Raw genomic sequence first — 13,873 nt, forward strand, 5'->3', positions numbered from 1 at the left:
TTGAGACCATATCTCCTTTTTATCAGTTCTAAGAATTCCTGACATATACATCTCTCACAAATATTTCCTCTTATAACAGATCATACCTCAGAAATTTTCTCCAAACTTTTATCTGTGAGTAATTGACAATTACTGATTGACAATTCTCTGAGCTGTTTACAATGGCGACATATTTTCAATACTCCAGTGTCCGTCAACTAAAACAAAAATAACATAATCACAATCAATTAAAGTTCTTATTTTTACCTATTTTTATACTCACTGACTACATAGAACAAGTGCAAATATTCTATGGAATCTCAGATTGATAGGCATTAAGTTCCCTTTTATCCCTTTACTGATCATGATTTTTTTTTACTGGAGCACATTACATTTCTGCATATTTTGTAAACTGCAGTTTTGCACAAATGAAAAACAGTTATATCATATCTTCAAAGAAACCTAGAACATACTATTTTTCTGGTCAAATACCTATCATTTTCATTATTAAATAACATACGTAATTATTCATTTATTATGAATGATTATCCTGGTTATCTCAATGTTTCAAAAATCTAGGCAATATAAAACAAAGATGTAACATGATTGTCAATGAGACAAGTATCACCACTGCAAAAGGCATTTTCACTTGTCTCCTTAGGTCCTTGATAAATCCATAAAGACTAAGTGCAATTAAGTTGTAGAAAATGAAACTTAATCTTGCAAATTCTAATATACATTGTACATTGAATGTAATATTGTGAAATATTTTAGGGAATTTTTTGTTTTGAAATTTGAAATTTTGGAGCTAAACCATAAATTGGAACTTACTATTATTCCTTGAAAAATTATAGAAGGTTGAATTACCTGAAGTTTCATGCATAATTACCTTGCTGCAGTCTGATAAGTTTAACACTTTACAGTAATCACCAATCTTCTGAAAACACTGTAATTGAAATTTGAAAAGTCATGTTTCCATTTTAATTTTGCTACAAATAAATAACATTAGGGTTTCATTTCACAAATTTAATCGAAGTAGGGAAATTTTATATATTGAATCACAAAAATTAACAACTGGAGAAAATAAGCATTAATATAGTATACCAAGACATTCCAGAGTTGTTGTGTATTACTTACATTACCAGAGATATTATTGTTTCCTTGTAAATTGACATTTTCTATCTGCTTACAATTCTCAAACAACCATTGCAATCTGAAACAAGATATGAAGCATTTTATTTCACAATTCTTTGATCCATCTTGACATGGTTGAAGCACCTTTAATTAGCTCATTAGGTTTTTGGTAAATTTTGTCCTGCTAAGTCTTTAGTATATTTGGTAGTGTTTACAGACTTCTGAGTGTCCGTTTGTCTATGTTTCGGCCATGGTGTTGTCATTTTTTGTTTCCCTTATAAATGTATCTTCTCATCTTCTCCCCCTTTTTGTTAATACATGACAGTCACACCTAAAGGCAAAATCTAATTGATAAATATACGCAGTCGGCACTAACCAACTTTTAAATGAACTGATATTAAACATGTAACAAAAAAGATCTATATAATTTTCAATGTATCTATAATCCATTCTGAATTTAACATAGAAACTACAATCATTACAAAAACTTCTAATATTTCAGTAATTTTATCATCTATATATTGGACAAATGTGCAAATACGTTTTTCAATTGAACAAAAGATTTATATTTTTAGTACATTATATGCCCTATTTAAAAAATGTAAACAAAATCATTTCAGAATTTCTGTCATCAATCCTTGACCTTGTTTTGTAACTATATTGAAATACTTCTTTTGCTCACCCTTTATCACTGACATGGAAACATCTCTGTAGACAAATAGACTATAAAAATAAAGAAAAAGACTGGTTAATTTTCAGATGTTCTACGTACATAGGTATGAAGTATTTGGTACTCTGAAAGTTTCTTTTTATTTCACATTTTGGTCAGTAAGTGATTGTACATGAGTTTATTCCAATAACCTATGAAAATACAATGGTATACAGAAAACAATTTCAACAAAGTTACCCTCTGTATCAACAATGGTGCAACATGAGGTTTACATAGAAATATTAAAATATGTACTGGATTGTCTTTAAAATAAAAAGTTTGATAGCAAAATAATATTTTGACGAAATAATGTTCCCTTTTCATCTTTGAATAGAGCAACTTGCTTTCATGTACAACACATGTTAGTTTAGTGGTGTGAAGATTCAGCTTCATGACTAGGTGTTGATCTTTTGTTACAGTATTGTTGTGGTATATTTTGCAGATACATGATACTATCGGCACATGCTTATTGTAGTTTTTCATTTCTACATATTTCAGTATTCGGTTTGAACAGATAACCAACGATATACAGCTTGTCTCTAACCAACAGTACTTTCTTTTTTTCCCTTCTTGCCTGTTTTGCCATCGGTTATAATATTTTTCGTTTTTCTTCTATTTCATTTGGAAATTGTTCTTGCACTCTGAAATGTGTCCCCTTTAATTTGTATCCATTTTTCAATACAATTTCTTTGTCCTTTGTTGAAATAAATTTTGCCAAAATCTGACAATTACCTCTGCGACCTCTTTTCCCGAATCTGTGAACTGTGACAAAGTTGATTTTCTTTGTCAATGTTTAACTTTTGTTTGATAAACGAATTAATTGTCTCTTCTGTGTTTTCTTTTTCTTTGTGAAATTGAATTCCAGTAAATATTAGGTTGGTTTTCAAAGAAGGCCACTTTAGCTCGATAACATCATCTTTATGTTGCAATTCTGCAGTTTTCAAATTTGTAATGTTTAAAATGTTTTCTTTACACCTATCTTCCACCTTGTGCATTAGGTGACCCATGTTTTCAACACTCCTTTCCATTCCAGTGCTCCTATTCATCACATACTCTAAATTATTTTCTATATCATCAACTCTATGGGCAAGTGTGTTAACCGTGCATTGAATAACAGCTATCTTCTCAATTTGCTTTTTAAACTTCTCAAATGCTGAAGATCGTGAACAACTTCTAACAAACTGTTCAGAAACGTAGCAGTTTTGGAGTCAACACTATATTCAGACATTATTATTTCGCAAAAAGTCTTTCACATACAGTTTATAAACAAATATATCAGTATTAAGGTATAAAAGTATTGTATCTAAGGCGCCATATTTAAAACAATCTTCAGAACAATAGGAAACTATTGGAGACGGTGCTATTTTGAGGTCATCAAGTTGAAAGTATTGCTGATTTACAATTTTCACAAATTCTTTTACTTGGCATTGATTTTTGATAAACTAAGATTGCATTTGAACGAATTATCCTGTTATTGAATACTGTTCCACTCTTCCTTCAGAATCACTTCCAAAATTTAAAGTTATATCCTTTTTTTTTTCAGGAGCACAAATTTCGTTGTCATTCCTTTAGCAGTACATCCTGGTCATAAAATATATCAGTGGCCAAATGGTCTAGGTTATTTAACTACCTTATCACTGCCTGTCAACACTGATGTTGTGAGTTCCAATCTGGCAGGTAGCAGGTGTGTTTGACTTTATTGAATAAGATTGTAACTTTTCATGCAAAAGGTTGAGATTCTTTCGTGACACTCCACCTTTCTCCACAAATAAAGACCTACTTCCAAGCTATAACCAATTGTCCTGAAAGAGGTGTTAAAGACCAAATGCATAAAATAAGGCATAAAATAAGTTTGTCTATAAAATTATACCTTTAACTTTATACACTTCTGTGCGAGTGTTCTCAGAGATATATCAGTTATTGACATTCCAGATAAATCTACTACTTCCAGGTTTGGACAATGTTCAGCTGTAACAAAGTAAAAATTAAATATGTTTGATGTAAAACTATATCACTTGTTATTACTAAATTTGTTTATAGAACCAAAATTGTTTTGAAAAGGGATTCATGGAGTGAAAGGAAATCAAAGATGTTTAATTAGCCATTTGCGAATATTCCGGTATAATTATTTCATATTGTCTATTCAGCTGGCAAACCAAAATCTTTTTAATAGTCTTTTGTTTTGATAAATTTGCTTTTACTGCAATGCACTGTTATCTTCATACAGTTTGAAAAAAAATTGTTAAACCTTAAATTTTCCAATCAAAATATAACTGTTTTTCTATTCTTAAAGGGAAACTTCGCAAAAAAATCAAAAATTGATATTATGTTCATTCTGTATAAAAATGCTCAAATTCATAGATATTAAAGTTTTATTCCGCTAGATAAGCGATCACCATCGATTTTAAATTTAGAGTATCAATTCTCTGCGATCCGCCATTTTGTCTTCTTTCCCGATTAATAAAAACGATATGTCTATAAACCACAAAGAAACAAAACTACAGTAACCGATGTAGTTGTAATTGCGTGTCGATATCTTGTCAATCGTACGGTTGTTTTATCCGACTAACTAACTTGATACGAAAAATATTGTTACTTTTTTTAAATTACTATGGTCTGTTGTTTTTAAGCTGTTGATATTGGAATTAGGTGAAAAGTCAAAGTTGAAATCATAAATAAGTGTTCCGTGAAAATTGTTTTCGAAAATCTAATTTGTTCATAATTCTTTAAAGTAATAAACAAATATATTTTGATCTTCCCTCATCTGATCACCAGCATGGCTAAAGGTATTTCTTCCAAAGGTATTGTGAGGGGTGTGAGGTGACACGTCCAGGTATTCAAGCAATTTCCTGTCGGGCTTGCAAGTTCATGCATCGTTTCACTTCTGCAGGTATTGATCAGTGTACACGGCTGATAACTTATAACTTATAACTTTCCATTTTGAACTATCAGATGAATAATATACAACTCTGTCTTACTTGTCATTACTAAACTCATACGCTTGTTTATAAATAACATTTCTGGTGTAAAGAATATAATTCATAAACATATAAGTAATACCCAAAAAATAAGATTTGATGAAATTAAAATCTATTTAAATATTTTTTCCAAGGGTGAATTTGGGAAAATGTAATATATAGTCATTGTCAATAGTGAAGGACAGATTGGAACAGACCAGAAATATTGATTTAAAAAAATGTACGCACTTGCCGACGATTCGTTTATACGACTGGATAGAAAGTTACGGAACTATAGCGCAATTTAAAATATATACATGTATACATTGAACATAAGAAAAAAACATATATTTTGAATAAATAGGGGTAAAATTGTTGTAAATAGACTAGTCCACGTATGCCAACAGTATGTAATCATCAAATGTCGATAGACTATTGTATACCAGAAGAAGAAGAGAACCAATTTGATTTAAATACAGGTCGATGTATAACTTTTGCTTTGGTTCATTGAAGCTGTGGACCTAGTAAAATCACAGATTTATATTTCAATAAGATTGTTCTCGGACAAAGGAAGTAATTCGTCATCACAATTGTTATATATGCCACTGGACGAACACTAATTATCCCCAGGGAATGTGAATATTTTGCTGGGAAACTTTTGAGTATCAAAGTTTCAAATTAATTTCGGGATTTATTTTCTTTCTTGGTATTCAATAACAGAAAAAAGAATAAATTACTTGTTCGCTAAATAGGGATATTCTTGTCAGATAAAAGACTTTTAGTTATATTTAAAAAATAGGGAAATATGACATTAAATTGGTTCTGTCTTTTTTTAAACATCGTTAAAAAGATGTGTGTCTAAGGTGAACGCCACAAGAACCCTGTAATACTAGTACGAGAGTATAGCATGTAAACATTCCTTCTCAATAATATGGTTGTATTGGAAATCTTTTCATACAGATTGACAACTCATTGTCCGATATGCATGTAATATTTGCCACATGACGCCCATAGTTCTTTCTACCATCATCATCTTATTCTGTGATATTGCTGTAAACATCGATGGTTCACACCCAAACAAAATGGGAGTAATGGACCTTCAGAGCTTCTCCGTGTTATACACTTGTGAAATATATAGACGAAATTTCTGTATTGAAATGAATCTACATCTCACAAACAGGATTTTCAAATAACGATTGTGAGTAATCACCTTACAAACCAATATAAACGTATGGCAAGATATAACCATGAAGGAATTTAGTTTTTTTCAGACGCAAGAACTCATCACTATACATATCATAAACGTATACGTATATATATGCATACAGTTTCAAATATTAAGAACAAGTGGTCGATGTCGATAGTCTGTTTTCTAACTGTTCAGAGTTAGACATGTCACTTGTTCATTCTTGGAAGCCTTCATATTCCCCGTCTAACGATGGGACCTCTTTCTGATTGTGTTGACTATAAATGCTTGTATGGTAATTCTGTCGTTTATCTGTACAAGCGGTTGCATTTCCTCTCCTTTCCCAACAAACAAACGAACGAAACGCCACTAGGAATTGGAATTGTAATGGCTCTTATACGTCAGGAAACTTACATGTATACTAATAATGATTGTTTCAAAAACAACGATGTATGGACGAACTATTATAAATTCATCAATATCAGTTATGCATGACTAAAATATAACTTTTATTACAACTACTGTATTACTTATTTGGATTAATGACGGCTATCATGTTCAACATTGCACAAATATTATCATAGAATTTTAAAAAAAATCCTCAAAAATCCTCAAAAGAAATAATGCCTTAGCTTAGATAATTGATATTCTTTTCACAAAAAGTTCGTGTAAATGATTGTCAAATGAATTTAATTATGTAAGAATAAAATGTTAAAAAGAAACTAAAAAAAAATCATGCATGTTGTATGTTGTATTTTTTTGTCAATTACATTTAAAAACTTTAAAATTGCAATAGTTTTATTAGCATTTAAACACAGCCAGATTTGAATACAAGTTAAAGGGAAACTTCGCAAAAAAATCAAAAATTGATATTATGTCCATTCTGTATAAAAATGCTCAAATTTATAGATATTAAAGTTTTATTCCGCTAAATAAGAGATCACCATCGATTTTAAATTTTGAGTATCAGTTCTCTACTCTCCGCCATCTTGTCACCTTCTCCGATGAAAAATCCCGATATGTCAATAAACCACAAAGGAACAAAACTACAGTAAACGATGTAGTCGTAATTGCGTGTCGATATCTTGTCAATCGTACGGTTGTTTTATCTGACTGACTAACTTGATACGGAAAATGGTGTTATATTTTTAAATAACCATATAGTCTGTTATTTTTAAACTGATAATATTGTAATTAGTTAAAAAGTCAAAGTTCAAATCATAAAATGATAAATAAGTGTTCCGTGGAAATTGTTTTCGAAAATCTAATTCGTTCATAATTCTTTCAAGTAATAAACTTTATTTAAATAAATTCGGATCTTCCCTTATCTGATCACCAGCATGGCTAAAGGTATTATATATACTCCCAAAGGTATTGGAAGGGGTGTAAGGTGACACGTCCAGGTATTCAATCGATTTCCTGTCCGGCGGGCTTGCAAGTTCATGCATCGTTTCACTTCTGTAGGTATTGATCAGTTTACACGACCGTTACTTATAACTTTCCATTTTGAACTATCAGGTGCATGTATAATATACATTTTTGTCTTGCGTGTCCGAAAGTGATATAATATACTAGTCATTACTGAACTCATACGCTTGTTTATAAATAACATTTCTGGTGTAAAGAATATTATTTATAAAAAAAAAATAATACAAAAAAAAAATAATTGAAGAAATACAAATCTATTTACATATTTTTCCAAGGGTTAATTTGGGAAAATGTAATATATACTCGTTGTCAATAGTTTAGGACAGATTGGAACATACCAGAATTATTGATCTAAAAAATGTGCGCACTTGTCGACGATTCGAGTATACATACGCCTGGTAGAAAGATACGGAACTATAGTCAGTAGCGCAATTTAAAATATGTATACATGTATACATTGAACATAAGAAAGAAACATACATTTTGTGTAAATTGTGGTAAAAGTTTTGTAAATAGACTAGTCCATGTATGCCAACAGTATGTAATCAACAAATTCGATAGACTATTGTATACCAAAAGAAGAAGAAGAAAAAAAAGAAACAATTTGATTTAAATACAGGTCAATTTATAACTTGCTTTGGTTCATCGAAGTTAAGAACATAGTAAACTCACAGATTTATATATCAATTAAATTGTTCTCGAATAAAGGACGAAATTCGTCATCATCACAATTGTTCTAACATTCATGTAAAATATATGCAACTGGACGTACACTAATAATCCCCAAGGAATGTGAATTTTTTCTAGGCAATTTCGGGATTTATTTTCTTTCTTGATATTCAATGACAGCAATTTAAAGAATAAACTGCTTGTCGGATATTTGTCCGCTTTAGGGGTATTCTTGCAAGTTGAACAGACTTATAATAACATTCAAAAATAGGGAAAGATAACATTAAATTCGTTGTCTTTTAATTTTAAACATCGTTGATCAAATAGTTATTTAAGTATATATATACATTGGGAGACGACGATTATTATAGTTGTCTCAGATTTTAATAAGGACGTTCCCCATTATGAATAAATTTGGTTGACGTTTATCACACTTGAAAAGAATATCTATTCGTAATTTTTCGATTCCATTACAAAAATATTTTTTTCTTTATTCGTACATATTATATTCCGCTGAGGTAGTTATCTTCAGATAGTTTCATATATTAATTAATACATGGCTTTCAAAAGTCTAAATGTAAGTGTTCTCGTACATTTTTTCGCCTAATAAAGACAAATAAAAATGATTTAGTAAAGCTATTTCTAATTTCTAAGTCCCCCTTTTTTATGAGACATAAATCAAGGACAAGACTTGTATATCATTTCATTCTGACATATGAATTAAGTTTCCCGTCTTTAACCGAAAATTGTGTATTTCTTAGTAAATTAACTTATTTGAATTCAAATAAATAATAGCACCAAATATAATTAAATAATTCCACGGCGACCAATTTTTATTTGTCACCAACTTGAATATGTATTTTTAATGTGTGTATTAAATGCTACCACTGATCCGAATAGACAGTCACACCTGGCAAGGTGTGCCCTAGAGGCGTGGTTAAATACCGAAGTGCAAATGACAATTTACCTTTCAACAAGCCATCTACGAGTATTGCCACAGAACCGCGAATACACACATCGTATAAACCTAGCCATAGCAGAGATAGTAAAAGGTCAATAATAGTACACCAACATATTGTCTTTACAGATTATTGTACTTTAATTTGTTCACCTTATCAGTCCGAAAATGCATTTATTAAAAATAAATTTATAACTTTTTGTGTTGTCTACAAAAATAATTCGAATATATACGTTTAACATAGATAATTTATCTCACGAATGAGTACAATTGAACGTCTGTGCGTTTTATCTTCTAATTATCGGATGGTTATTAGATAAAGCATAAGTCATCGGCGCGCTTACGATTACGTTAAAATATGATTAAAAACCAAGACTTTTAATGATTGTATTTTAAATCCCGGCATGCAAAAATCAGGAGAAAACGTCACGACCTACAGGAAGTAGTTAATATTTTTTCATTAATTATTGAATTTCTCCTTTATTACTGCACATATAGCGATAAAACTTTGTGAATATATATATTATGTCATAATGAACATATTTAAACCATAAGTAAAAAATCGTGAATTTTCCCTTTAAGAAATTCCGGTAAAGTCAATGATATCAAACAGATGTACAATGGTATATCAAATTGGGTAATATTGCATTTAGTTTTTATAAAAGATTAAAACTACTATTTTTTGCTTCATATTTGAATCTTTACGCCAATTGCCGCTAAGAAAGTAATCAAAAATTGTTTCCTTTTATTTTTATACACTTTCGGAATTACGAATCTGAATTTTATTTTCAATTAATTTACACAATTTAATTATTGTATCTTTATTATCATCGTGTATTAAATCTTAGTGTATTAACATCGTGACAGCATACTCTTTCTAATCCTTTCTGTTTATCCTTTCCAAATAACAACATTTATACCTGTGTACGCTTGAACTCACACCTGACCTCAAGCCGAGAAATATACAGTGACCTTTACAAAATAATATACACACTCTGCTCACACATTAGTTGCATTGAAATGATTATCAAAACAATAACGGTAAATAGAACTGAAATATTTTCAGTTCAATATCAGTAAAAATGTTCAATAAATATTTTATGAAAAAAATCTCAACAATAATTATTTAAATTTATTCAAAAACATTTACTAGAGATAATTTTATAGGAGTTTAATTCAATCAATACAAAACGGTATATGCATATTCATTTTCGTTCATTCTTATATTGTGGTTCATAACTTCGACCATTTGTCAGCTGTGTGCTTTTAATTAAGTATATTGTCGATAAGCTATAAGAGTTAAACAGATTTTATTTTTTCCCAGAATTCAATAAATCGGGCTAATACGTCACGACCCACTCGAGAATTCAACCAAAAAAGTTACAAATACTTGATTTTCTCCGTTATTAGAAGGAATATAAATTTAAAACTTTGCAAATGTGTTTTTTATGTTAAGATGAACATAATTAGATGATAAGTAAAAAATTGCGGAATTTCCCTTTAATTTTGCTCTTTTTCTGGTTTTGACATATAAATTGAATGCATTAAAAATTCTTTATAGCAAAAAGTTGGAAATTTCTATCAATTTTAATATCCAATAATATCCAATAATATTTTGAAACCTTAAAACATAGCCATAGGCTTAACATATCTCTAATTATTAACAAATTTGTGCAAGGTATGCACTAACAAATGATGAATAAATATAGCAATAATGAATTCACCTATAACGTCCATGGACATGTCTGTAAGAAGTCTTGGTGATGCTGACATATCCAATGTTCTTAAGTATACTCCACACCTAACTAGTACTGAACACAGCTTGGTATCTGTTAAACCTAAAAACATAAATCATATCTCACTAGGACTGAACATAACTTGGAATCTGTTCAACCTAAAAATGAACCACATCTTTCTTTTACAGTATATTTCATTATTGCATTTAAAATTTTATTATTTGGAACATTTTAGATGTATCTTTGATAGTTTGATTGTCTCTGATAAATTTATTCACAACTTTATTTCATATGTTGCAATTTAGTGCTTGACATATTACATGATTAATGTAAAGTCCAACCTTTTTTTTGTTATTACAATATATAACAACTTTGCTGACATACATGTACACAAATGTCTACACCTTTGTTCTCCCTTTTAAGAAATCAAGCAACTAGTTTTATAAAACATAAATATATCTGGACAAACGATGACAGAAGGATGTATATAGTTTTCAAAAACTGCCATGGCTAGGTACAGGACGGCTGGGTTATAAAAACTTTACATATCTTCTGGATCATTTTGTGTTGTTGGGCTATTGTCTAATTGATGTTTGCCCCACATCTCTTCTATTAAATGTCTATTCATATTTCAATCTAATAATAGTAAACTTTGCATTTTTTTAAAAAGTACTTTCGATAAACAACAAAATTCCTTTTTTTACAACAATAAACCTTAAACAACCAAATATTTTTTTCATCTGAAGATATTAGGTATATTTTGAGAAAAAAACCCATTATTATGCTTACCTTCAAATCTTTTGAACACAGACTGAAAATGTATGGAGCCTTGTTTATGCCAAGACCTCTGTGCTAAAATAAGCCACCTTTTACATACTCTTTCTAAGCACATTCTTTGTCTCCATGGTACCATAGACATGATCAATATGAGAGTGTCATCACAAAGTTTATTTATATGACATTCAGAGAGACATTCTGAAGTTTCTTTATCATTGTGATCTGCAAAATCATCACTGATGACCAATTTTTCAACATTGTCTGCCTGAAAAATAAAACAGAGGAATTTTTATCAGTACTTGTTTTTTTGGCAACACTTTTTTGGCTGTAAACTAAACCAGATGCTCCGCAGGGCGCAGCTTTATACGACCACAGAGGTCGAACCTTGAACAGTTGGGGCAAGTATGGACACAACATTCAAGCTTGATACAGCTCTGAATTTGGATTAAGATTAAATAGTTGACACAGCATAGGTTTCGGACACAGAATGAATGTAGTCTAATGAAATTAAAAAAATTGTTTTGCTTTTGAGCAATACACTATGCTGCTGAATATTAATCCCCTCAAAAAAAAAATATTTGAAGAAATTTTCAATCTAATTTCTGAAATCTGAAATGAGAAAAATTGTATTTTGAGGCCTTTGGCTGTTTTCTGCTGTTTGTTGGGTTGTTGTCTCTTTGACACATTTTCCATTTCCATTCTCAAATTCAAATTCAACAATGTTGGAAGTTTTTTTTAAGATACACATACAGAATGGAGTGATTGACAACTCTGACTAACCATTGGTAGCCATATTAGTTGGCAAGGGGATCATCACACATATATATATATATATATTTAAACAAGGTTCTCTAATCATGCTAATGATAATTGTGATCAAGTTTGGTTTCAATTGAAAAAGCAGTTTCAGAAGAGAAGATTTTTGTATAAGTTAACAAAATAACAAAGACTGGTGAAAAAAGCTCACTTGATGGTTTGGACGAGTTGACTCAAAAAAAAATCAGCAACCTACTAGAGATGGACTATCCCAGACTGTGCCTTCCTTGTGTTTTACTCTGCTGGACTCTTCAGCACACAAAACTCTCATTAACCTGAAAATACATAATATTACTGACTCTAGACACACACATGAATGGACATTAATGACTTAAATTATTACTTAATAATAAATCAGGAATGTTATTAAGGGAAATAATTGAAGAACATTAAAAGTGACCATACTCAAATTTGTACTTGATCTGAGTTTTGCTGTAATAAGTATTGTGTTTATATTTCATAAAATTTAGTTTAGGCAAACTTAAGTTAGAGAACAGAAACAAAAAAATCAGCAATTTTTCCATTTGTGAAGGGGCATAACTCTAGAACAGTTAAAGTGACACCACAAAAATTCAAACTTTATCTATATTTTATGGTAATAAGCATTGTGTATAGTTTCATAGCATTTGGTTGAGGCAATTTAAAGCCAGAGAATGGAAACAAAAAAATACAGGAATTTTTTCCATTTGTGAATGGGCATAACTCTAGAACAGTTAGAGTGACACCACAAAAATTCAAACTTGATCTATATTTTATGGTAATAAGCATTGTGTATAGTTTCATAGCATTTGGTTGAGGCAATTTAAAGCCAGAGAATGGAAACAAAAAAATTCAGGAATTTTTTCCATTTGTGAATGGGGATAAGCCACACCATAACTATAGAAAAGTTAAAGGGACACTGCAAAAATTCTAATTTGATCTGTGTTTTGTGGTAATAAGCATTATGTATAAGTTTCATAGCCTTTGGTGGAGGCAAACTAAAGTTAGAGGACGGAAACCATCTTTGGGACGTACAGACATACAGACTGAAAAGGGTAAAACATAATACCCACTCCACTACAAAAAATGTCACTCCATCTTAGTATAACAAGAAAGAATTACTAAAAAATCTGGTATGAAAGAAAATTGAAATTTAACATTTATTCTATAGTAGTGCTGCAAAATAATTCAGATCCCTTGAATACCAGTGGTTGTCGTTTGTTTATGTGTTACATATATTTGTTTTTCGTTCATTTTTTTACATAAATAAGTCCGTTAGTTTTCTCGTTTGAATTGTTTTACATTGTCTTATCAGGGCCATTTATAGCTGACTATGCGGTATGGGCTTTGCTCATTGTTGAAGGCTGTACGGTGACCTATAGTTGTTAATGTCTGTGTCATTTTGGTCTTTTGTGGATAGTTGTCTCATTGGCAATCATACCACATCTACTTTTTTATATTTCCAGTTCAACGGAGAATTGTATTTTGGCATCTGGTAAATTCTGTCAAGTTTTATTATACTGATTTATTACAATTTCTTGTGAA

General features: G+C 30.4%; 1 protein-coding gene across 4 annotated transcripts in view; it reads right to left on the minus strand.

Annotated features, from left to right (window-relative positions):
- The window catches only part of LOC139528438 (putative RNA-binding protein EEED8.10), a 38,829-nt gene that overhangs the window by 12,464 nt on the left and 12,492 nt on the right, over positions 1 to 13,873 (minus strand). For all 4 annotated transcript variants that reach the window (XM_071324411.1, XM_071324412.1, XM_071324410.1 and 1 more), the window contains exons 5-12: positions 12,546 to 12,624; positions 11,546 to 11,798; positions 10,745 to 10,858; positions 3,693 to 3,790; positions 1,796 to 1,836; positions 1,117 to 1,192; positions 869 to 925; positions 87 to 197 (exon numbers count right to left, since the gene is read on the minus strand). In XM_071324411.1, the coding sequence (XP_071180512.1) occupies positions 87 to 197; positions 869 to 925; positions 1,117 to 1,192; positions 1,796 to 1,836; positions 3,693 to 3,790; positions 10,745 to 10,858; positions 11,546 to 11,798; positions 12,546 to 12,624 (829 nt within the window). The remainder of the gene's footprint in view (positions 1 to 86; positions 198 to 868; positions 926 to 1,116; positions 1,193 to 1,795; positions 1,837 to 3,692; positions 3,791 to 10,744; positions 10,859 to 11,545; positions 11,799 to 12,545; positions 12,625 to 13,873) is intronic.

This window comes from Mytilus edulis, chromosome 6, assembly GCF_963676685.1.
Source record: "Mytilus edulis chromosome 6, xbMytEdul2.2, whole genome shotgun sequence".
In the NCBI taxonomy this organism is placed as follows: Eukaryota; Metazoa; Mollusca; class Bivalvia; order Mytilida; family Mytilidae; genus Mytilus; species Mytilus edulis.